At 39.9% G+C, this 25,309-nt stretch overlaps 1 protein-coding gene across 6 annotated transcripts in view; it reads right to left on the reverse strand.

Annotated features, from left to right (window-relative positions):
• Positions 1–25,309, reverse strand: part of ap2a1 (adaptor related protein complex 2 subunit alpha 1) — a 75,461-nt gene that overhangs the window by 3,641 nt on the left and 46,511 nt on the right. For 3 of the 6 annotated variants that reach the window (XR_009770099.1, XR_009770100.1, XM_061701092.1), the window contains 8 exons: positions 24,395–24,418; positions 22,915–22,977; positions 11,557–11,639; positions 7,631–7,717; positions 7,217–7,343; positions 2,055–2,171; positions 1,909–1,978; positions 1,577–1,711 (listed from right to left, as the gene is read on the reverse strand). Coding sequence is in view for 4 of the 6 variants with exons in the window: in XM_061701092.1 (XP_061557076.1) it covers positions 1,577–1,711; positions 1,909–1,978; positions 2,055–2,171; positions 7,217–7,343; positions 7,631–7,717; positions 11,557–11,639; positions 22,915–22,977; positions 24,395–24,418 (706 nt within the window). In the remaining 2 variants the exon portion in view is untranslated. The remainder of the gene's footprint in view (positions 1–1,576; positions 1,712–1,908; positions 1,979–2,054; positions 2,172–7,216; positions 7,344–7,630; positions 7,718–11,556; positions 11,640–22,914; positions 22,978–24,394; positions 24,419–25,309) is intronic. The other 3 variants (XM_061701095.1, XM_061701093.1, XM_061701096.1) reach the window with 2 other exon arrangements.

The raw sequence follows: 25,309 nt of genomic DNA on the forward strand, positions 1-25,309 counted from the left end.
GTTTGCCTTCGTCACGGCAATAAACACATTAAATTACCCGAATTATAAAGAAAGGTTTATTAACAAAAAACATATTAGTCCCTTCGTTAAGCAATGTTTATCTTGATGCTGAGGGGAAATGTTCAAATTTCGATTTGATTAAAAACAAAATAACTATCATGGTTTCACTCGTCGTGGTTTCCACTCACGTAGACTCCCGCCATCATGGTTTCCACTCCCGTCCATTCCCGGTGACGTTTTCATAGTTCCCGGTCCTGCTGACCTTCACCCCTGCTCCTGTCCAATGCCGTGACTGATGGTGAAATTTACTCCCACCCCGCGGCAATCCTGGCCAGCCGATAAGTAGAAATCAAGGCAGCCACTACAATGATTGTTAATAGTGTCGTACCGTGACACGCTGCATCTCCGCGAACGTGCTGAGAGGGCCAACCTCAAAATAAAAGCTTCATATAAATTACTATATTGGGCATCAATGCCATTTTAATTTTGAAGTTGGCCACGGAGCGCGGTGCCTTTAATTCCCTTAATGAAGCCTTAACCATACGTCCACCCCCGAGTGGGTTGCTGTCTAAGTTGCGGGCACTGCTACAAATGAAGCACTTTTCATTTGCGTGCGCACGTGCGTATGCCTGGATCAAAGGAGGGTCTGCCCCAAATTCAAAACATTTTATTGTTTGAATTTCTATTCTTATTGTTCGGTTTGAATTTATCTCCTCCTATTGGTTGAGGGCCTTCAGGTCCACTAAAAGCTCATCAGTTTGGTGAGCTCACTTTCACACCAGCAGCCATACCTGAAACTGCATTCAGCCTTATTTTCAAAAAAGACATTTTGCAGCAATAGAGCACATGACCAACCTGCAAAGCCGCAGGTCAGTCACTGGTTAAAGTATATCTGTCATATGTTGTTATGACTGATTGACTTAAGGCTCTTATTACCTCATAAAATTTTCCGCTTTACATATTGTACACACACACACAGGGCAAATTTAGAGTTATGGTCATAACTACAGCTTTTATCGTCCATAGAAGGCACCAAAAATAAATTAAAAAATTAAAAAATCTAACTGTGGGTAAGTCTGATGCCACTGAACATTTTGAGGGATTGAAAGTAAAAAAATATTCATATGACTTAGTTAGAACACTGAGAGCCTGAACCATGTTTTGGCTAAAATAACTCCCATTTTATTTTATTTTTTTAAACTGCCATTGTTCTAAAAATGATCATGCATACAAACCTATGTTGTTATGACTCATTGACTTATTCAAGGCTCTAATTACCTCAAAAGTTTTCCACTGATTTATTTTTTTATATGTTCAGCATATTCAGAGTTATGGTCATAATACTGCTTTTATTGCCCATAGAGGCCATTAAAAAAATAAAAATAAATTAAAAGTATTTACAAATGGATAGGTCTGATGCCATTGAACATTTTGAGGGGTTGAAAGTAAAAAAAATATATATTTACATGACTTACTTATAACATATTTAAAAGCCTGAACCATGTTTTGTCTCAAAATGACTCCTACGTATGTATTGTTATAGTGATGTACGAGGGTTAACAAGGGGATGTTGTACCTGTGCCTGGGCATTGGGCTCCAGTCTTAGCAGACAGCCAACTTGCTGTCCCTTGGTCTGGATCACTCCAGCAGACACGTAGTTCTCTGGGTTTGGATCGACATTGTCCAGCAGGGCCGCTCCTAGTCCCAGTAGCTACAAGCAAGCGTAACACCACAAACATATAAAATGTGTGTGTCTGCTGAAAAACTACTGCTATCAAGAGTCATCGTAAAAGTAATGTGGTGCAGTTTTCACAAAAATTGTCCCAAAAACATATGACACACCGTACATATACATGGCTAGTGTGGAGACTAAACAACTATAAAGAGGAGGCACAAAGAGTGACACACCTTAGCCTTCAGTACTTCTGTGTCCATGCTGTGGTTGGCCTTGAATATCTTTTGCGCTTCTTGCTGAGGCCTGAGGGCAGTTCACACAAAAGCTTTACTAGTAAACCTAAATAAAGAGACAAAATACTAACTGACCCCAAACTTACTGGCTAAGTTGTTTCCAACGTTGAAAGAAATCATTTGAGGACATTTCAGTTGGCTGGAAGAATTTGTTGATGGTGACGGGCAGCTTGAGGGAGAGGTTTTGCAGAGCTCCTCCATATCTGTAACACACAAATTAAATACACTGACATTGCTGGTCCAACACAATATTCCATTGTGCTTTCAAAAAGTTGATGTGCTCACTGAAAAACCTTAACTGGCTCGATTATGTTTAAATGTTATCAGCACAGATGACAATGATCGGTTTGTGATGTAAGCTGGAGGCCATCATTTTATCCCTACGTAAGACAATGTAAAATCTTCACTGATCTACGATCACACAATTGTGGTTGATTGGATAGTTTCTTCCAGCAATGAAACTTTTCAAGTAGTAAAATGTGTGACTGATAGTGTCCCAATAAAATGATCACCTCACAAGTTGTACAATTTGGAGAACCAACCAAACTAAATATTGATCTGTACCTTCAAGGCTAGTAATAACCTCGCCCCGCCATATCTTGCTGACCTTCAGGTTGCCGTATCCTCCCACTCTCTCTGATCCTTGTCCTCGCTCGAACTCGCTGTCCCTTTTCCCTATCTGTCCACCATGGGGGACCGCGCCTTCAGCTGCTCGCCTCGACCCTCCCCCTCCCTCCCCCTATTTGGACCTCACTACCACCTGATCTCCGAACACAGACCAACCCTCTTCAAATCCAAACTCGAGACACGTTTCCGGACTGCCTATTTATTTCCCATTACTCATTTGCCATTTTAATGGATGCTTTATGCTGTTATTTTTAATTGCTTGATTTCTTTTAATTATGTTTGTACGGTGATCTTGAGTGGCTTGAAATGCACCTCTAAAAAAAAAAAAAAAAAAATAATGAGGAGGATGATGGTGATCATTATTATTATTATTATTATTAGGGCCCGAGCAGCGAATGCTGAAAGGTACCTATTTTAATCGTAATTATTATTATTATCTAAAATCTTTTTGGAAAAATATGGCCCAAAGTTTGAACACCTTTTGAAGATAGAACCGTCGTCATACCTAAAATCATCTTTTCACGACAGCCCTCAGTGCACATTATTTTGGCGGTAAGGCAAAAAGAGAAAGACTCAGTGTCCAAGTATTTTTATCCAGCGCCAGTGGTCATGTTCTCATTTTGGCAGGTTTGTACTTCCTCTTTTTATCCATTGCTGCCAGGGACTCTCAGCCAGCATATTGAGCAGATTTTTAATTTTTTTTTTTTAAATTCAAATTGTCAAGTACTTACAGACCCCCGAAAGGGACATGGAAAAAAAACAAAAAACAGAAACTTGTCTACTTGTGAGCGGTAGCTTATTTACCTTCAGCGGTAGCTTCCTGCAAGCAGTAGCTTATTTACTTACTTACTATTAATTTACAACCGAACCAGATTACAAGACTTCCAAACGTTTTTTTTTTTTTTTTTTTAAATCCATCTCAGACGTAACATAATGGTGACGACTTGCAAATAAAGCAGCAATGTCCTTGTAATAAAGTCCCAGGTGAAAATATAACCAAACTAACTCCTGCACTGTCATTTTCCCACAGAAATGCAAACTGAAATGTATATGGTTCTTTTATACTTGCAAACATGCAAAAAAAAATGTTTGAATGAGAAACACTCTCATTCTCCCAAGAAAATTTCAAAAACATTTTCTCTTTAGAGGCTCAGTAAGTACTGGTGTCATACATTTGAAGTTAGTCATTTTTTAAAATGTTTGACAAGTAGGAAGCACTCATTGAAAAAGGGTGCCACATGAGCTTTCCGCACTACCTAACTGCTAGCCGCAGACTGTTGATGCCATATGCTTGTCACTGCTGTTCAAAAAGTAAATTTATCGTTGATTCCACTGTATACTTGTGTGACAGATGTGAAAAAAATAAGGTGTGAAAATAAAAACAAAAAATAAACAAAAATTAAAAAACAACTTACTAAGAGATGAAAAACAATCGATTAATCAAATACAGGTACTGTATAACAGTCCACAGAATTTGAAGTGCAATAGGTGCAGTGCATAATACTGCTTCTAAGGTTACATTAGATGCATTAAAGTACAGTAAAATAATTCATGAGTCACATGCTGGAGTATGGCCTTTTTAAAAATGTGCGTATATGTTTAACTTACAAAAAAAAATTTGTTTTTATTTGCATGTTCTTCCCTTGTTGCTAAATTGCAAACTTCTGAAGTGGACTTTCAGATTTGTGACTGTGAGATAGAAAGTACGTAAGCTTGCGTTTACCTCCTGTATCTCCAGTGAAAGGGGATCCAGTCTGCTTTTTTTTTTGCATCCATGATTATTGGGACAAATCTTTTCAAGTTTTCTTGCTGTTGTTGAAGTAGTGCTGTGAAAATGACCTGTTGTTGCAGTAGTTCAATCACCTGCTGTGTCAGCAAGACAAACTTGTCCACTTTCACATCTGCCTTTCGTGGCAATAAACAACAGCATTTTCAGACTCGGCAGTTGTCTGGTTCACCGAGTTGTTCCCAAAAGATGGATAACTGATGTGCAGGTTCCGTGAAAGCGCTAGGTAGTGGGTACCCATCTTAGCCGTTTACATTAACAACACGTAGCAACAAAAACAGCTTGGAGGTAAAATTAGCTTTGCGGCAAAAGTTGCGCTTGGTCTGATGAGAGGTCAATAGAACGGTGCTGGGGGGGGCACAACAGGGCTCTGTAGTACAACTAATTTGGTCGCATATGCACCCTAATTTCTGAATGATGCGGCAAAAAAAAAAAAAAAAAAAAATTGTAATAAAAATAAAAACTGCACTTGTACGTCTGGCCATTTGAAGAAGAAGAAAACAAATCTGACTTGAAAGCAGAACCATGTAACCTATCGTGGTCTCTAAACCAATCATAGATATTGAAGGGCTGGAACTCTCCTTCTGCTTGCCCGTCTGCATGTGTGTGTGTGTCTGTGTGCGCACGTGTGCTTTTGAAATGCGGGCGCTAGCATACAAGCTAAACTACCGTAATTTCTTGTGTATAATGCGCACCCATGTGTAATACGCACCCCCAAAATTTACCTCAAAATTCTGGAAAACCCTTCTTCCTATGTATAATGCATTTTTTACAATGCATGATTTTGCTTCTACCCATATGATCAAAACGAAGTATATTTGTATTTTGTTGGGTTTTTTTTTTTTTCCCCCCAAAGAATTATTCTGAAGTTCAGCACTTGGTTTGAACACATATCCTTTTTTTAATTTACTTGCTTTTATTTTGAAATTTACAGCCCTCCTTTTATTTAGTAAATTAGAAAACACACAGTTGTGCTCATATGTTTGATTACCCAGCAGAGTTTGTAAGATGGCTACAATTCTTTATTAGAAAACATGAAGGACCATTTATTTTAAATGGGATTAAAATCAAACGGTGAAGCATTTCAGAAAAGCATTATCATTAAACATAACATAACATAAATTAATGATGGTTGTTGTTCAGTCATCAGTTATATTTAAAAAATAAATAAATAAATAAATTCTGCCAGGGTATGTAAACTTATCAGCACAAATGTACATATATGCAGTCATACGTACCAGTCATATTGGAATGTAAGTGTAGGCTACACCTTTTTTATAACCACGAGGTGGCGGTGGCATTTTGGAATGAAAGTGTACAGCTTTACACTAGATGACGGCATACATTTATAAAATGTGAAAGTTTTTTCCATTTGCCCCTATACCCACTATTGACTTTTGCCAATTATTTATTTTTTGGGGGGGGGTGCGCATTATACACAATAATTTTTGGTACGTTTTCTGACGGCGACCTGAACAATTACAGAGTTGAGCGTCATAAATGGAATTAGCTCCAAAGCCTAACGCCACCGCGACGATGTGGGAACATTTTGGATTAAAGCCAGGTGAACGTGGCCATCGCACTAACACGAACAAGATGGTATGTCAAATGTGTATGGAGTCACAACAAAGACAACAACTTCTTTCTTCAGCAGCAAAAACAAAAACTGCGGGACATTTCCCATCATCTTGAAATTACGGAACTCTTCACCCAAACAATGCAAATACAAACGTGACAGCGTATATGGCACATGTATGCTCACATTATACACAGTATAGCGTCACTAACTAATCTAAGAGATGTAGTCATTGAACATGCGTTTAAAGAAAGGCTACAGCCTTTTAAAAAGTAGTACAAATCTTGAATCAAACCAGGTTGCTTTGATATACTTGTGTCGCTCTTAATGATGCTACTTTGCACTTTTTCGTAACCAACTGGAAACTCGATTGGCAGTATATTTATTGCCTGTTAAGGCATTGATGACTTTTTATACCTCAGTGCCAAATGTCGAATATCTGTTTAAGTGCAATTTTTATGAACAGAGGTTGAGTCTGTTTTATTTAGATTTTTTCATACAAGATATTTTATTTATTGTTCTACATTACAATGTCAATGTTGAATATTCTTAGAATTAGAATTAAAAGTGAATTGTTCTTAAAAAGGATGTGCATGAATTATTATTCTCTAATGTATCGGTGGCATAAAAAAACGATACTACAGTGTGTCGTGATAGTTTTTGGGAAACTATATCGTCCTAAAAAATTTGCTATCGTGCCAGGCTAAACAGAATATATTGAGCGAGAGCAAGAGCAATGGACAACACAAAAACAGTATAAAAAATAGAGCAACAATTGTAATCTGCAATACAGCGAGACCGCGAAACAAGAACCATAATATAATTGAGGATTACTGTATTTGTATTCCATGATGATAAATTTCAGGGACTCATTTCTCCCGGGTTGGGACTCATTGTTTCCATGAGGCGAATCCCGAGACTCACATGGTCTCAAGTGTTTAGTATAATAACCTTGGTGACCAAATGTATTACTCCTAACGTTGAGAGTTAAAAGGTGTTTTATTGTTTTTAACTTCATCACATCTGTTTATACCTGTATGGCAATTAATATTTAACTGTTACTTAAAACTGTATATTAAGTAAAGATTTTACGATGGCATCCCAATATAATTGATATCAAAGGGAAATGCTTTGAAAGACTACCAAATCGCAGGTCGCTTCTTTATTGGAAAGTATTGTGGTCATACATCGGAGTACCACTTTAGTGTTCTGACATTAAGTTATTCAGAATTCCAATTCTTATTTGACTTTCAGCTCACCTGAACTTGATGTTGAGTAGTGGCGCATCGGAAAAGTCCGTCAGACACTCGATGTTGAGGACCTGCTGGATCTGGGCTCCTCCCTCTACCAGTGCTTCCACTGGTTTGGTTTGAACATTAAGCTGTGGTTTGCTGTCAAGGACCATTAAACAGATGCGACACAGCTTCAAACACCTAACTGGAAGCTAGACTAGATTTTTTATTTGTAAGGGAGATAAAAAAAATAACAATAAAAAAAACCCTCTGCACTTAGAAAACTTAAAATGTTTTCATCTAAACACAATATGATGCTGGCATTATATAACATATTTCAACCAAGACATATTGGTTAGCAATGGCAGAATCTCATGCTGGTCCAAATGTATCCTGTCAAAAGCTATTTATTGACAGTCAAGAGAAATTAAAGGATATGAGACTGGAGCTCTCCGGGACAGCTGACTGTGGTGGTGAAGCTGGCAAATTGCACTGACGTCTTGTTGCCATAGAACAAGTACATTCTCCCTATGAGAAAGACACAATTTGTTGATTAACAGACAGCAGGCTAAGTCAAGAAACCAAGTCACCTCCCTTTGATTGCCATGTATAATCAGCACATTAAAGGCGAGGCTTTGCAACATTTTGTCATAGTCGTTAAAACTGTCAGTATGTCAAGACAAGAGCACATGAATAAAATGAGCCGTGAAAAAAGTTGCGATTTGAGAGAAAAGGTGCGATTGTCTGTGTCAATCATGTAACACATTCGCGGTCACACTCATAGCGAGCACAACCTGGGGCCGCCGACCTCAGGCTTCAGAAGCTTTGCTGAATTTTGGCAGAATATCAAACTCTGGAAAATAAATGAATGCATACAGACCCTTTCCAAAAAAATTTGAATATCATGGAAACATTTAATTATTTACATAATTCCATTCAAAAAGTTAAAACTTTCATAGATTATACAACCACAATTCCAATGAAGTTGGGACGTTGTGTTAAACAAAAACAGAATACAATGATTTGCAAATCACGTTCAACCTATATTTAATCGAACACAGTACAAAGACAATATATTTAATGTTCAAACTGATAAACTATTGTTTTTAGCAAATAATCATTAACTGAGAATTTTATGGCTGCAACACATTCCAAAAAGGCTGAGACAGGTGGCAAAAAAGACTGAGAAAGTTGAGGAATGCTCATCAAACACCTGATTGGAACATCCCACAGGTGAACAGGCTACTTGGGAACAGGTGGGTTCCATGATTGGGTATAAAAGGAGCTTCCCTGAATTGCTCAGTCATTCACAAGCAAAGATGGGGCGAGGTTCACCTCTTTGTGAACAAGTACGTGAGAAAATAGTCTAACAGTTTAAGGACAATGTTCCTCAACGTACAATTGCAAGGAATTTAGGGATTGCATCATCTACGGTCCATAATATAAATGTTGAAAGGTACATACAGGTTTTGGAGAAACATATGCTGCCATCCAAGCAACGTCTTTTTCATGGACACCCCTGCTTATTTCAGCAAGACAATGGCAAACCACATTCTGCACGTGTTACAGCAGCATGGCTTCGTAGTAAAAGAGTCCAGACCTGTTTCCCATTGAAAATGTGTGGCGCAATATGAAACGTAAAATATGAAAACGGAGACCGGAAACGGACTGTTGAACAGCTGAAGCTGTACATCAAGCAAGAATGGAAACGAATTCCACCTACAAAGCTTCAACAATTAGTGTCCTCAGTTCCCAAACGTTTATTGAATGTTGTTAAAAGAAAAGGTGATGTAACACAGTGGTAAACATGACCCTGTCCCAGCTTTTTTGGAACGTGTTGCAGCCATAAAATTTTCAGTTAATGATTATTTGCTAAAAACAAAGTTGATCAGTTTAAACATTAAATATCTTGTCTTTGTAGTGTATTCAATTAAGTATAGGTTGAACATGATTTCCAAATCATTGTATTCTGTTTTTATTTTCTTCATTGGAATTGGGGTTGTAGATTCAGGGCCCACAATTTAAACAATTTCAAGTATTTGTTTATTTTTTACATAATTTGGGGTGCCTGCTCATCAAACCGATGAAATCAGGAATTTAAAAAGAAAAATAGAATACTGTGAAGAAATAAGCTCAAATTCTGCAGACCATAAATGTTTAAAACTGAGTGTCACACACTAATCATCCATCCATCCACTTTCTGAGCCGCTTCTCCTAACTAGGGTCGCGGGCGTGCTGGAGTCTATCCCAGCTATCATCGAGCAGGAGGCGGTGTACACCCTGAACTGGTTGACAGCCAATCGCAGGTCACATACAAACAAACAACCATTCACACTCTCATTCACACCTACGGGCAAGTTAGAGTCTCCAATTAATGCATGTTTTTGGGATGTGTGAGGAAACCGGAGTGCCTGGAGAAAACCCCCGTAAGCATAGGGAGAACATGCAAACTCCACACAGACGGAGCCGGGGATTGAACCCCGGTCCTCAGAACTGTGAGGCTGACGCTCTAAATAGTCGTCCACCGTGCCGCCCACACTAATCGTAAAACACTAAACTCAAAGCACCTGTATGGGTTTCCCCAGGTGTTATTAAATTAGTTCGGTTTGGTTCAATTGTCTCAGTTGGGCTCAATATGGGGAAGACTGCAGACTTGACAACTGGCCAGAAGACCATCATTGATACCCTCCATAGGATGGGTAAGCCACAAAGGTTCATAGCTAAGGAGGCTGGCTGTGTCCAAGCATATCAATGGAAAGTCGAGTGGACGTATAAAATTTGGCAGGAGATGATGCTCCAGCAAAAGATGGCTGTGGGCTTCAGCGGATTATCAAACAGAAGATTCAAAAAGAGTGGAATGAGGCGGGAGTCAGAGATGAAAAAACTACCACATACAGACGCATCCGGGAGATGGGCTACAACTGTTGGGTGGCTCGGGTCAAACCGCTTCTGAGCCAACGTAGGAAGTGTCTCAACTGGGCTAAGGAGACGAAGGACTGGAGGCCAGCGGTCCAAGGTCCCCTTTTTACGATGAAAGTAAAGTGTACCTTCAATTCAGGAATCAAGGTACAAGGGTTTGGGGGAAGACGGGTGAAGAACAGAACCCAAGCTGCTTGAGGTCCAGTGTGTAATATCCACAGTCAGTCATGATTTGGAGTGCAATGTCCAGTGCAGGTGTTGGTAAACTCTGTTTTCTTAAATTCAAGGTTACCGCAACAGTTTACCAGAATGTTTTAGAGGATTTCATTATTCCTTCTGCTGAGGATCTGTATGGAGATGCAGATTTCATCTTCCAGCAGGACCTGGCCACTGCCCATGCCGCCAGAAGCAACAAACTTGGTTTGATGCCCATGCCATCACAGTGCTTGACTGGCCAGCCAACTTGCCAGATCTAAACTCCATTGAGAATCGATGGGGTATTATCAAGAGGAAAATGAGGGGCACAAGACCCAAAAACAAAGAAGAAATCTGGGCAACTCCCAGGCAATGCCACAGGGCTGATTGCCTCAATGCCACGGCACATCGAGGCAGTGATTAAAGCAAAGGGGTTCCCAACCAAGTATTGAAGATTAACATCGTTTTGAAAGTACCATATTTTGATTGAATTAATGTGACACTAATTTCTCTTTTTTTTCTACAAAAACTGAGAAGTAAATGGTGATTTCTTCACAGTATTCTAACTTTTTGAATTATATGAGCTGAAGCCCAAATTATGTAAAAATAAACATAAATAATTGAAATTGTTTAAATTGCGGGCCCTGAATCTATAATCTATGAAAGTTTTACTTTTTGGATGGAATTATGGAAATAAATTTGGAAAGGGTCTGTATACCTCATTTGCCAACAACTGGGCATAACACTAGCAAGCAGAAGCAGAGTAAAGGGACCAGAGACTGTTGAGAGAATTCAGAAGTGACGCAGAATTAGCAACATTTCTACTCAACAGGAAAAGTTTCAGCTCTTTTTGATTTTTGATCAATTACACATTCCAAAAAATATAACTTCTACTGATAACATTTACTGTAATAGAAACACTCAATTACGAATAAGTCATGCTACCAACGTTGCAGCAATGACTAATGTTGGCTTGTTTATATAGCTAATTATAGCATAGTATGTTGACGCTGGATATGCGCTCTGTGTGACTATCACGACTAAACACTTTCATAATCGCATGCCAGTCATCTTGGAGAATCGCGATGGTGCATGTTAGTGAGGGGTGTGGTGTTGGTCAGAGACTCTTGGGCGGGGGAGGGATTAGTGCAGCACTGTATTAGCCTAAGAGTGTTACATACTGAAGAGAACCAGACCGCACCTTGGCTATGACTAATCGTCTATAAAACCTCTCCAGCAGCTCCATTACTCACCAAGATTTTGACGATATTCTGACTTGATGCCAATCTGTAGGAGTTGATTCTCAAACAAAACACCATTGTTCTTGCACACAAACCTGTTGAATGAAAACAGCTTTAAATTACCCTCCAATTTCCAGAACAGACAAAAAAAAGAAGCAAGCGGCAAAACAAAAACAACAAGATGCAGGGTGGAAGTGCAACATTACCACCAGGTGTAGAGCAACCAGAATCAACTTTATTACCCAAGTATGTTAAAAGACAAGGACTTTTTCTCTCTTCCTATATATTTAGGACATAAAAAAACAGCATGGCGTATGGAGAGTCATTGAGCAACGGAAGTGTACCACTAGGTGTTGTGGTGGCAACTGTGCAAATGATGCAGAGTCCTCAAGCAATTTAGAGCAATTTAAAGTGACTAATAGCCCAATGATCTGGTATAGTGACTATTGTGCAAATGGTGCAGAGAGTTGCCAAACACATAGGTGGCCAGTAGTAACCAAGAACAGTAGGCAAACAGTATCCAAACAGTGCAGTATGATAAAACTGAATGCACGAATAATGTAGAAGTGTCCCAAAATAGATGGACAAAATTAGCAGCTTGTTACAATGGAATTGTAAGTCAACTGTTTAAGAGGTGCTGGTTTTCGTTTGCATAGTTCAATAGCGCCTACCTGATAGAAGGAGCTAGAATAGGTGGTGACCAAGATGTGTGTGTGTGGTGGTGGTGGTGGGGGGGGGATTTTCATGAGCATGTCTTTGTTTTGGCAGCGTCTAAGTCCAAGAGTGGGTAGGTGGGTACCAATAATTTTTTTGGGCAGCTTTGACTGTCCGTTGCAGTCTTGATTTTGTCCTTTGTGGCAGCATCAAACCACACTGTGATGGATGAACACAGAACCGATTCAATGAATGCTGTGTAGAACTGCCTCAACAGCTCCTGTGGCAGGCCGTGCTTCCTCAGAAACCGGAGGAAGTACATCCTCTGTGGGCCTTTCTGAGGATTGAGTTGATGTTGGTCTCCCACTTCAAGTCCTCAAAGAGATTGTAATTCCCAGGTCTTAACGGTTGACAAACGGCAGTTGGACAGCGTGAGAGGCAGCTATGGCGAAAGATGTTTCCTGAAGTCCACGATCATCTCTACCGTCTTAGGCGTGTTCAGCTCCAGGTTGTGTTGGCCGCACCAAAGCTCAACGCAGAGGTGTCACTATCTTTGATGAGACCGATGACTGTTGTGTCATCTGTAAACTTCAGAAGTTTGACAGCCAGGTGCGTTGAGGTGCAGCCACTCGTGTAGGGAGAGAAGAGCAGCGGAGCGAGGACACATCCTTGGGGCGCCCCAGTGCTGATAATTTGTGTGGATGAGGTGGTGTGTCCCCCAGCCTCACCTGCTGTGTCCTCCCCATCAGGAAGCTGTAGATACATTGGGAGATGGCAGGCACGCTGAACCGGAGGAGATCGGAGGATAGGAGTTCAGGGATGATTGTGTTGAATGCAGAACTGAAAACGATCTGAAAACGATCCTCGCGTAGGTCCCTGTGCTGTCGACGTGTTCCAGGATGAAGTGCAGTCCCGTGTTGACTGAGTCAACCATAGAACCATTTGCTCGATAGGCAAACTGCAGGGATGCCTATGATGCTCGAGGTGATCCAGCACGAGGCGTTCAAAGGACTTCATGACCACAGATGTCAGGGCGACCGGTGAGTATGAATGAAGCACTCACGCAGCGAGTGGAATGACTTACTGAAAAAGCAGTGACTCCAACATTACAGTAATAGGTTGCCAACTCGCAGCGAAAGCCCCCTTCAAAGTAAAAGCTTACCAATAATAAGGACGTCAATGCTCTTCTGTTAAGGAATACAACCAGCAAGGTTCATCTGAATCTTGAGATGCATTAAATGTAGTTTATTAGTTTTCGGATACTTTTATTTTGAAATACAATATCAGCTCTTCATCAAACCTCTTTTAGTGGAGTCCTTCGTGGTTTGTCACACATATCTGGACTTGTCTTGCAATACCAATGGGATTATGTTGGGGTGGCTTTGGTTTAGTAGATAGAACAGGTTCGAATCCCTGCTACGACGGTCTGCATGTCGAAGTGTCCTTGGGCAAGACACTGAACCCTAATTTCCTCCCAGTGGGCCTGGCAGCGCCTCGCATGGCAGCAGTCGCCCATTGGTTTATGAATGTGTGTGTGAATGTGAGGCTTTGTAAAGCGCTTTGGGCAGTGTGATGATGTAGATGAAGTGCTATATAAGTACAGTCCATTTACCATGTATTTTTCCAAAGATATCAAATAAACAATTTTTTAATGCATCTCAAGATTCAAATTAACTTTGCTGGTTGCATTCCTTAACCGAAGAGCACTGACGTCTGTATTATTGGGAAGCTTTTATTTTGAAGGTGGCATTCGCTGCGAGTTGGCAACCTATTACTGTAATGCCTACTATGAACAAAATTAGGGACGGCTGGCTTGACTGCTACTTTACGAGTGGAGGCTGGCTTGACCGCAGTCGAAAACTGCAACTACGAAGAGACACGTTTACGAAGCACAATTTAAGCTGCAAGCTATCAGTTACGCGGAGGAACATGGGAATCGAGCAGCCGCGAGAGAATTCAAGATCAACGAATCCATGGTTCGCATGTGGAGGAAGCAGGAAAATGAGCTTCGCCAAGTCAAGAAGACGAAGCTGAGTTTTCGCGGAAACAAGGCGAGGTGGCCCGAGTTGGAAGACCAACTAGATAGAGCAATGGATTAATGAACTCCAACCACTGGACATCGGTGTAAACAGGTCGTTCAAAGTGAAGTTGCGATGGGCGTGGGAGCGAGGGATGACAGATGGCGAACACAGCTTTACTAAGACTAGGAGGCAGAGCTGGGTGAGTTACGCCACAATTTGTGAATGGATTGTGGATGCTTGGGCTAACGTGTCTGCTTGCACTGTTGTTCGAGCTTTTGTAAAATCCGGCATCATTTCTGAGTAGCCGCACGGCAACGAGACTGACTCAGACAATGACGAGAGGGAACCTGCCGTTTTTGATGGAGACCTTGGCCAGCTGTTCATTTTGGATACAGAACATGAGGACTTTGATGTATTTGTGGATGAGGATTGATCAAAAAATAATGAGAGTACATTGTTAAATATTTCAATAAAGTACAACCGAACTCAGTTTTGTTCCCGCTGCCTTTTTAAAAACATTGCTTTAGCGTGCTACCATATGTTTTACCATGCCTGCGCCCAATAATACGGTGTGCCTTATGGTCGTGAAAAACGGTAAATAATAAAATGATTGTTAAAACTATTAATCGTGTTTGTAGAAGTGGAGAATTGTGAGCCAACTTCATGCTTTTTAACAAAAACAGTTATACTTAAGTGTAAAAATAACATAACCTTTGTATGTAAAACTTTGGGAGGAAAAAAAATAAAATAAAAATTTAACTATTCACCATGAACTCTGACAACGCAAGGCCACAGAGACATGGAAAGGCAGAATTACTACATGAGGTCAGTCTCTAACAACACTCTCTTTGTTTGTTCTTTTAGTACTGATTGAATTGATTATCTTATTGTCGTTTGTACTCTATTGTTAGGTGCAGCCAAAACAGTCATTTTGCAATGGTATCAAAGTATAACATTGCGAGGTTACGAACGGCGTGCAATAGACTAGTTTCCACAGATGTGTAAGAATATGTCACCATGCGGCACAACAAGGCATGCTAAATTACCAGCATATTGTGTGTTTATCATTTAACTGTCTTATAATCTAAGGTGTGGAAGTGTTTTTGTCCAAACATTTAGTGTTTTATTATGTCACATAGGTTAGTGATAGACTGCGGCACGTTTAGAATTGCTTACAAATTCAGGGGTTACGTGGCTGTCATATCTGCAAAATGATCACAAGAACGGTGAGCAAAAATTGAGGATCGTACCACTTTTGTTGCTAGGCTACCGCGACATTGTAATACGGTCTATTTCCAGTTCAAACATAATCATATTTTCTAGCTTTACCATCACTGGTACCCTTCTGTGGTGTCATCACAAAATGAAATACCTTGAGTTAATCCATTAAATGCTCAATTAACTAAAGTCACAAGTGTGAGAGTGGGGCAAAAAAGTATTGAATCAGCCACAAATTGTGCAAGTTCTCCCACCTAAAAATATGACAGAGGCCTGTAATTTTCATCATAGGTGTACCTCACCTATGAGAGACAAAATGAGGAAAAAACAAATATCCAGAAAATCACATCTGATTTTTAAAGAATGTATTAGCAAATTATGGTCCAAATAAGTATTTGTTCACCAACAAACAAGCAAGATTTCTGGTTCTCACAGATCTGTAACTTCTTTAAGAGGCTCCTCCGTCCTCGACTCATTACCTGTATTAATGGCAGCTGTTTGAACTCGTTATCAGTATAAAAGACACCTGTCCACAACCTCAAACAGTCATACTCCAAAGTCCACTATGGCAAAGACCAAAGAGCTGCACCAGGCTGGAAAGACTGAACTGCAACAGGTAAGCAGCTTGCTGCGAAGACATCAACTTTGGGAGCAATTATTAGAAAATGGAAGATGTACAAGGCCACTGATAATCTCCCTCCATCTGGGGCTCCACGCATGAGCTCACCCCGTGGGGTCAAAATGATCACAAGAACGGTGAGCAAAAATCGGGGGGACCTAGTGAATGACCTACAGAGAGCTAGGACCAAAGTAACAAAGGCTACCATCAGTAACACACTACGCCGTCAGGGACTCAAATCCTGCAGTACCAGACCCCTGCTTAAGCCAGTATATGTCCACGCCCGTCTGAAGTTTGCACGAGACCATTTGGATAATCCAGAAGAGGATTGGGAGAATGTCATATAGTCAGATGAAACCAAAATCGAATTTTTTGGTAAAAACTCAACTTGTGTTTGGAGTAGAAAGAATGCTGAGTTGCATCCAAAGAACACCATACCTACTGTGAAGCATGGGGGTGGAAACATCATGCTTTGGGGCTGTTTTTCTGTAAAGGGACCCGGACGACTGATCCGTGTAAATGAAAGAATGAATGGGACCATGTATCGTGAGATTTAGAGTGAAAACCTCCTTCCATCAGCAAAAGCTTTGAAGATGAAACATGGCTTTGTCTTTCAGCATGACAATGATCCCAAACACACCACCCGGGCAACGAAGGAGTGGCTTCGTAAGAAGCATTTCAAGGTCCTGGAGTGGCTTAGCCAGTCTCCAGAGCTCAACCCCTTAGAAAATTGTGGGAGGGAGTTGAAAGTCTGTATTGCCCAGCAACAGCCCCAAATCATCACTGCTCTCGAGATCTGCATGGAGGAATGGGCCAAAATACCAGCAAGTGTGTGAAGACCTTGTGAAGACTTACAGAAAACGTTTGACATCTGTCATTTCCAACAAAAAGTATATCACAAAGTATTGAGATGAACTTTTGTTATTGACCAAATACTTATTTTCCACCATAATTTGCAAATACATTCTTTAAAAATCCGAAGAGATTTTCTGATTTTTTTTTCTCTCTCATTTTGTCTCTCATAGGTGAGGTGTACCTATGATGAAAATTACAGGCCTCTCTTTTTTTTTTTAAGTGGGAGAATTTGCACAGTTGGTGGCTGACTAAATACTTTTTTGTCCCACTGTTAGTTGACGGTGGGACCATTCTGTGCAACTTTAGAACCGTATTTTGCTAAACTGTGTGAATGTGAGTGCGAACGGTTGTTTGCGTATATGTGGCCTGCGATTGGCTGGCGTCCAGTTCAGGAGGTACCCCACCTCTCGCCCGAACATAGCTAGGATAGGCTCCAGCACCCCCGCGGTCCTGTTGAAGATAAACGGTACAGCAAATGGATGGATGGATGGATGGATGGATGGATGTATGATTGATGAGGATCCACTGCAGGGTCAGAAATATTAGGTATTGCATCGGCAAATGCGATGTAAAATGAGGTCTTTGGCAAAGTATTTATGGTGCACGCAATATATACACACACACACACACACACACACACACAACGGCTGAAATAAGTATTTAACGTCACCATTTTTCTCACTTAATATATTTCCAAAGGTGCTATTGACATGAAAATTTCACCAGATGTTGGAAACAACCCAAGTAATCCACACATACAAAGAAGAAATAAGAAATTAAGATACGTGTAATAATGTGAAATGACACAGGGAAAATGTATTTAAAACGGCAACTGTTATTTAATACTTTGTACAAAATCCTTTTTTTTTGCAATGACAGGTTAAAGAACCCTCTTGTATGGAGAAACAAGTCGCGTGCATTAGCTCTGGTGTGAGTTTGGCAGATTCCTCCACACAAGCAGTCTTCAAATCTTGACTGTTCCGTGGGCTTCTTTAGTGAACCTTGAGTTTCAGTTCTTTCCATGGATTCAAGTCACGTGATTGGCTAGGACATTCTAGCAGCTTTTTTTCTTCTTCTTTGAAACCAATTTAGAGTTTCCTTGGCAGAATGTTTTGGATCATTATCCTGATGAAATGTCTACCCTCGTTTCATTTTTATCATCCTCGTAGATGGCAGCAGATTTTTTTCAAGAATGTCTTGTCCTTTCTTCAATAATGTGAAGTTTACCAGTACCCTTTGCTGATAAGCAGCCCCACACCATCATGTTCCCATTTCCAAACTTCAGTTGGTATGGTGTTTTTAGGGTGATGTGCAGTCCCATTTCTCCTCCAAACGTGGTGTGCATTATTGCATCCAACGAGTTCAATTTTGCTCTCATCAGACCAGACGATATTCTCCCAGTACTTAACTGGCTTGTCTAAATTTTGTTCTGCAAACATTCATCAAGCTTTGACATGCTTTCCCTTCCCTCTGAGGGAAATCATAACAATGCGGCCCGAGACAAAAATGAATTTGATACCCCTGTTCTAGGCCATCAATTAGGAACTGAACTAGCTGATAGTCATTTGCACTGACAAGGAGCTGGCTTGCTGTTTGATTATTGATAGATTTTAGGTGTGGTCTTGGCTTTGCATGCCTTTTTGCACCTCCCTTCATGTGTTAAATACATCTTTCACTGTGTCATTTCACATTATTACACACAACTTAATTTCTGATCTTAATTTTTCTACTTTCTTTGTATGTATGGATTACTTCTTGTTCCCAACATCTGGTATAAATTTCATGTCAATAGCACCTTGGGAAATATAATTAGTGAGAAAAATGGTGATGTGTTAAATACTTATTTCTGCCGCTCTGAGTGTGTGTGTGTGTGTGTGTGTTTTAAATTTCTATTAGACGAGGCCACTCCAAAGTCTTCATTTGTTTTTCTTCACTTATTCAGAGGTGGAATTGCTGGTGTGTTTTGGATCACTGTCTTGCTCGTTCGTGTTAGCTTGATGTCACAAACAGATGGCCAGACATTCTCCTTCAGGATTATTTGATAGACGGCAGAATTCATGGTGCCATTTATCACAGCAAGTCTTCCAGGTCCCAGGGTCACACAACCACCACCACATTTTACTGTTGGTTTTGATGTTCTTTTACTGAAATCCGGTGTTACTTTTACAGCAGATTTAATGAGAGAGACACCTTCCAAAAAGTTCAACTTTTGTCTCGTCAGACCACAGAGTATATTCCCAAATGTCCTGGGGATCATCAAGATGTCTTCTGGTTGTGGCAGAATAATGTTCTTTTTGCTCAGCAGTGGTTTTCGCCTTGAAAATCTGCCATGCAGGCCATTTTTGCCGAATCTTTTTCTTAAGGTGGAGTCATGTACACTGATCTTAACTGAGGCAAGTAAAGCCTGCAGTTCTTTGGATGTTGTTGTGGGGTCTTTTGTGATCTCTTGGATGAGTTGTTGCTGCGCTTTTGGGGTCATTTTGGTCGGCCGGCTACTCCTAGGAAGCGTTACCACTGTTCTATGTTTTCGCCATTTGTGGATAATGGTTCTCATGTGGTTCACTGGTGTCCCAAGGCTTTAAAATTTTGATTTTTTTAGTCTCCCTTAATAATAACCATTTTAAAATTGCATTTTGCGTTTACTTGTGTTGTCTTTGACTAATAGTTTAATTTGTTTGGTGATGGGAAACTATTAAGTGCGGGGGAAAAAAAGGAAATCAGGAATGGGGCAAAGACTTTTTCATACCACTGTGTATGATACTATATCTATGAGTGCGGTAGGCAACTGTCCTTTTTCCCAACGTCTCACTCCCTCCTAGTTTATTTTTAGCCTTGTCACATGTCTTGTGGCGCACTACTGTAACTATCTGACGGACAAAGATTTTTTCAATCTTGTCGGTTAAAATCACGTCATCGGTGAGGGACTATTTTGCGGTGTCTCACACAAACAACGCGTAAGTTATTTGCAGTTTGTGCACAACTGAAGTACGTCGTGGGGAAGGAACATCATCTAAATGCTTGAACATAAATTTGATCGGGCAACTGAAGAATGTACACAAGGAGGAGCATGTCGCGGTCAAGCAATGCAGTGTGGAAAGAAAAAAAAGAAAAAGGAAAACCCAAAAGGACGCAAACTCTGGACAACACCCGTCCATATACCCGGGACAGTGAGAAAGTTAGAGTAAGCATGTCATAACAGTGTTTACTAAAGTAATTTAATTGCAATAAAGTAACTTAATTACAGTAAGATAGCACCCATTATTTCTGTCATGTTGTAATGTTGATCTGACCTAAACTTGTCAGTGGCCAATCCTTGAATGCCCCCTAGAGGTCATTGATGTTTTAAATTTTGTCTAAAATGCTAGAGAATAATTACCCTAGTGAGGATAACCGGTACAGAAAATGGATGGATGGATACAGTACTCAAGTATATGCAATAAATGAACAAGTCATAAAGTACACAAGTATATACAAAAAATGAACAAGTCATGTAAATGGACACATTGCTCCATCTTGTGAACGGTTATCTTTTTTTTTTATTTTATTTATTTTTTTATATAAACTTGCTGATCGGCCCCAAAAATCCTGACCGTGTAAAGCCTAGGACTAACTTACTGTAATTCAATTACTTTATTCTAATTAAATTACGTATTATAAGTATGTTAACATACCAAGCAATCCTTGAATGAACGTCTTCTCCCGAGCACCAGTGAAAACCACCACCACACGTTTTCCCCCATTTTGTTCTATTTTAACAGACAATACACAGCGCGATCCATTGTTGTTGCCGTGGCAACGAGTGTATCCGGTCGCGTTTGATTTGACAAGACGCAGTGATTGTAAATGACATCAAAAGACAGGCGACAAGGCTAAAAATAAACTACCTTTTGGATTCAAATAAATACTGTATATGACAGGGACGCGGAGTAAATGTCTTTTGCCGAGCCGATCAATGGCGTAATTGGGAAATTATGACAAAGCCAATCATAGTATGCTATTTATCGGCCGATACCAATCAATCAAGCCAACCAAGTCTACTCTATATATGGAGTAAAGTGTTTTAAAATTTAGGGAAGAAAAGCATAAAATTAGTGATTTACTACTAAGAGGAACATATATTCAAATGATTGACCATAACAGCATTTCAAAAAAATGGCTACACAAATCTCAGCAACTGCTAGAGGAAAATAATTTTGGATAGCAACACAGTGCCATGAAAAAGTATTGGCCCCCTTCTAAAATAATTATATTTATGCATAGTTTCCCCACTTTAATGTTTAAGATGATCAAACAAATACAACCCAAGTGAATTTAAAATGCTGTTTTAAAATTATTTCATTCATTAAGGAAAAAAGTATTATATAAACTAACTATAAAAGCAATCAGTTAAATCATGAATTAATTGTGGCTAATGACAATTTTTGGTTAATTTTCACTGATCACACCCAAACCTGATTACCTCCAGGCCTGTTCAATCAAGAAATCACTTCTGTCTAGACAAAAATCAAATCAGACAAAAGAGCTAAAAAAGCTGAGAAAAAAAAGACATGATCCATATAAAATTCCATAACAATCAAGAAATAAAGTAATTGACCAGTGTGGAATGGGTCATAAAAGCCATTTCTAAAACTTTAGGATTCCAGCAAACAACAGGGAGAGCCATTATCCTCACATGGAGAAAACATGGAACAGTGGTGAACCTTTCCAGGAGTGGCCAGGCTACAACGATTACCCCAAGAGAAAAGCAATGACTCATCCAGGAGCCCACAAAGGATCTCAGGAAATAATCTAAAGAACTGCAGGCCTCCCTTGCCTCAGTTAAGGGCAGTGTTCATGACGCAAGAATAAGGAGGAAACTGGGCAAAAATGGCATCCATGGCAGAGTTCCAAGGCAAAAACCACTGCTGACCAAAAAACTGCTGACTTACTTTTGAGAAAAGAAATCATCATCACTTCAAGCTGAAGTGCACTTAGGTTCTGCAGCAGGATAACTATCCAAAACACACCAGCATGTCAACTTGCTGGTGTGCTAAATGAAGGCTTTGGAGTGGCCTAGTCAAAGTCCAGACTTTAATCTGATTCAAATGCAGTGGCATGACCTTAAAAAGGCTGCTCATGTTCAAAATCACTAAAGTTTTGCTGAATTCAACCAATTCTGCAAGGAAGAGTGGTCCAAAATATCACCACAGAGATCTGAAATACTTAATGCCGGTTATGGGTGGCTGTGGCTCAGTTGGTAGAGCGGGTCGTCCAGCGACCGAAGGTTCAAATCCTGGCTCTGACAGTCTGTATGTCGAAGTGTCCTTGGGCAAGACACTGAACCCTAATTTGCTCCCAGTGGGCCTGGCAGTGGCTTGCACGGCAGCAGCCGCCCATTGGTGTATGAATGTGTGTCAATGGGTGAATGTGAGGCTTTGTAAAGTGCTTTGGGCACTGTGATGGTGTAGATAAAGCGCTATATACGTCCAGTCCATTTCACATTTAGAGAAAACGCTTGATTTCTGTTGGTGCTAAGGATGGCCCAACTAGTTATTAGGTTTAGGGTGCCATTACCTTTTCGCACAGGGCCAGGTAAATGAAATGTTTTCTTTCCTTAATAAATAAAATCACCATTTAAAAACAGTATTTCAAGCTAACTTGGGTTGTATTTGATATTTACATTTGTTTGATTATCTTAAAGTGGGAAAACTATGCAAAAATATACAAATTTGAGGATGGGGTCAATCATTTTTCACGGCACTGTAAATGCTACAGTTATATATATATATATATTTTTTTTAATTTTGTTTATATTTATTTATTTTTTTCGGACCTTTCACTATATAACAAACTACTTTTTAGTTAGTATATTATTGATTTGAGAACCACTTCATAGACAACAATAATAATAATTCTAGTATAAAAACGTATGCTTCTTTGACAAGACTGCAAAGCTTCCTGCGGTGATCATGCAGAGCTGGGCAAACACAAGACAACAAAGCTGTATACACAGAAAGACCTTACTTGTTAAGGAGTTCATCAGCCTCAGACAGAGGGGGAGCAGGATCCTCAGAGGGAGGAGCAGAGCTGAAAGATCACAAGATAGTGCAAGGATGTAGACACAGCCCACAGTAGAGTGATGTAGGTTAAAGGTCAGAGGACAAAGATCTTGAAATTTTTCTTGATCACTAGAACCCCTTTACAAACCACATCTGCCGTTTCAAAGTGATTATATAGCATATAGACAGCAGTTAAATCGATAAATAGGATTCCGAATGCGCCTTCTGCTTTTTGCATCAAGTCCCTTCCAGTCTGCGACTATCCGGCGCTGTGACGTAACACTAGCCAAACAGCCTGTTCATTCGGCGTTGTGTGCTATTGTTCCATGCTGTGGTTCCCGTCCTTGTATATTTGTTGTCGTATGATTTAGAGATTTTTACGATGGTTTATTGTGTGGCATTTGGTTGTACAAATTGCTCAGGCCGTGGCAAGTTTCTTTGGCTTTCCAAGTGAAAAAGGAATACCTGACCAGTGGATGGGGAAAGTCAATCGACAGGGGAAGAAATGTGGTCAGCTATGGGTGCCTAGTAAGCATTCCAAACTCTGTGCTGATCACTTCTTGGAACCGGCGTGTTTTGAGAAAGACTTAACAGAAAGCATTGGATACACAGGTGTAGTTAGGCAGAGGCTGAAACCAGCTGCAGTGTCAACTATTATTCCTACGGGCATCAGGACCTCAACCGCCAGCAAGAGAACTAAATCTCACAGCCGACATGGTGCAGCAGCAAAGCGGCGCAGACATGAGGTGAGGTTTTCCTTCTTTACATACCTACGACTATTATGGTTAGTATGCACTGCGCAGTAGGAAAAAAAGACCCATGCAGTACTTTTCAGTACTGTCATCTGTACTCTTGCCTATATTAGAAGCCAACAGACACGGCAAAGACTTTCTGTGCGGCATGTTATAAAGCTACTCGAGCGAGGGGCACAATATACAGGAATACTGCATACTATGTAAAAGCTTGTGCCGTGTCAGTGAAACATGAATATATAATACGTATAGTCATGCTAAAAAATATTGGCACCCCTGGGGTGTCATTATTTCTAGCCATGTTTGTATAAAAAGACATGCCTTTTTTCCCTCAACTGTCTGACCCCATGAGCATGCCTGTTATATTTTAGTCATGTCTATGTTTCTATCGACACGTGAGGATGCTGGAGCAAGTAAATTATGGATTGAATCCTCCTCGTATTCCAACACATTGCTCGCCATTGCGTATAGAGGGTAGGATGCTGTGTTTGGCAATTGCAACGTCACTACCGGTAGCCTTTGCGGTGGATAGAGCAACTACATCCCGGTGTCACGAATTTCGGGTATGTTCGAGGAGTGCTGAATATGTGTAATAAAAACCTTATTTTTAGCTAAACTATAGTTGACGACTTGCTGGAAATGAAGTGTATGTATTACATAACATAAACAATGCAAGTAAGAATTTTAACTGACCCCATAACATCTTTGTCCTCTGACCTTTAAAAGAAAAAGGCATCCACTCAACACATGCGCACAGGCAATGTGATGAAGATTTGTTAAGAATATAAGAAAAATGAGAGAGATAAAATGAAGAGATGGTTAGTAACAGCATCCAACTACAGTTTGTACAAAAACAATATAAACACCAGCAGTATGTATTTGGACATTTTCTGTTGCTTTGGTTGACAAATCATAATAAATGTATATAGCATGGACTAAACTAAACAGCAGTACAATTTAATCTTAGACTTGACTAGTCTATAATTTGTATATCAACATGCAACAAAGAAAACACCCTAAAAATATGCATACAATATTAAATCAGCACGTGAACATTTTGAAGATTACGAAAATTAATCTCTTTCCAAATACATTCAGACTGCAACTCTACCACAGGCACAGTGCACATGATTCAAGCACTACAGTACATAGGCTACAGATATGCAGTAGCTTGATGCCGAAAACTTGATTGGTATGCAAAATACATCTGTGGGTGTCTGTGATTTATTTTGTGCAATGTTAGTGCACATTTATAGAACCATAGTTCTTGTGTAAAGTGTAAGTATTTAACAATTGTATTAGACCGCTACACAATACAAGGTTGATGCCACAATGGCCCTAAATTAACAGCCTTGGCAATTACTATAACTACATTTTATGATCCAGGAATGTTAATGTCTGTTGCTTTTTAACTGAAATTACATTTCGATATATTTATCGTATCTGTGAATTTTTAAATGTAATGTTTACATAACCTATTTACTTGCATTCTTTGGTTGAATTTTGTGATGGATTGGATTAATTTCTAATTTTTCAGAAAAGTCCAGTGAGCCAGCTCAATTTTGGGTATAAAAAGGTGAATTCAGTTTTAAATGTTCTGTTTGAAAG

The sequence above is a fragment of the Phycodurus eques genome, chromosome 16 (genome assembly GCF_024500275.1).
Source record: "Phycodurus eques isolate BA_2022a chromosome 16, UOR_Pequ_1.1, whole genome shotgun sequence".
In the NCBI taxonomy this organism is placed as follows: Eukaryota; Metazoa; Chordata; class Actinopteri; order Syngnathiformes; family Syngnathidae; genus Phycodurus; species Phycodurus eques.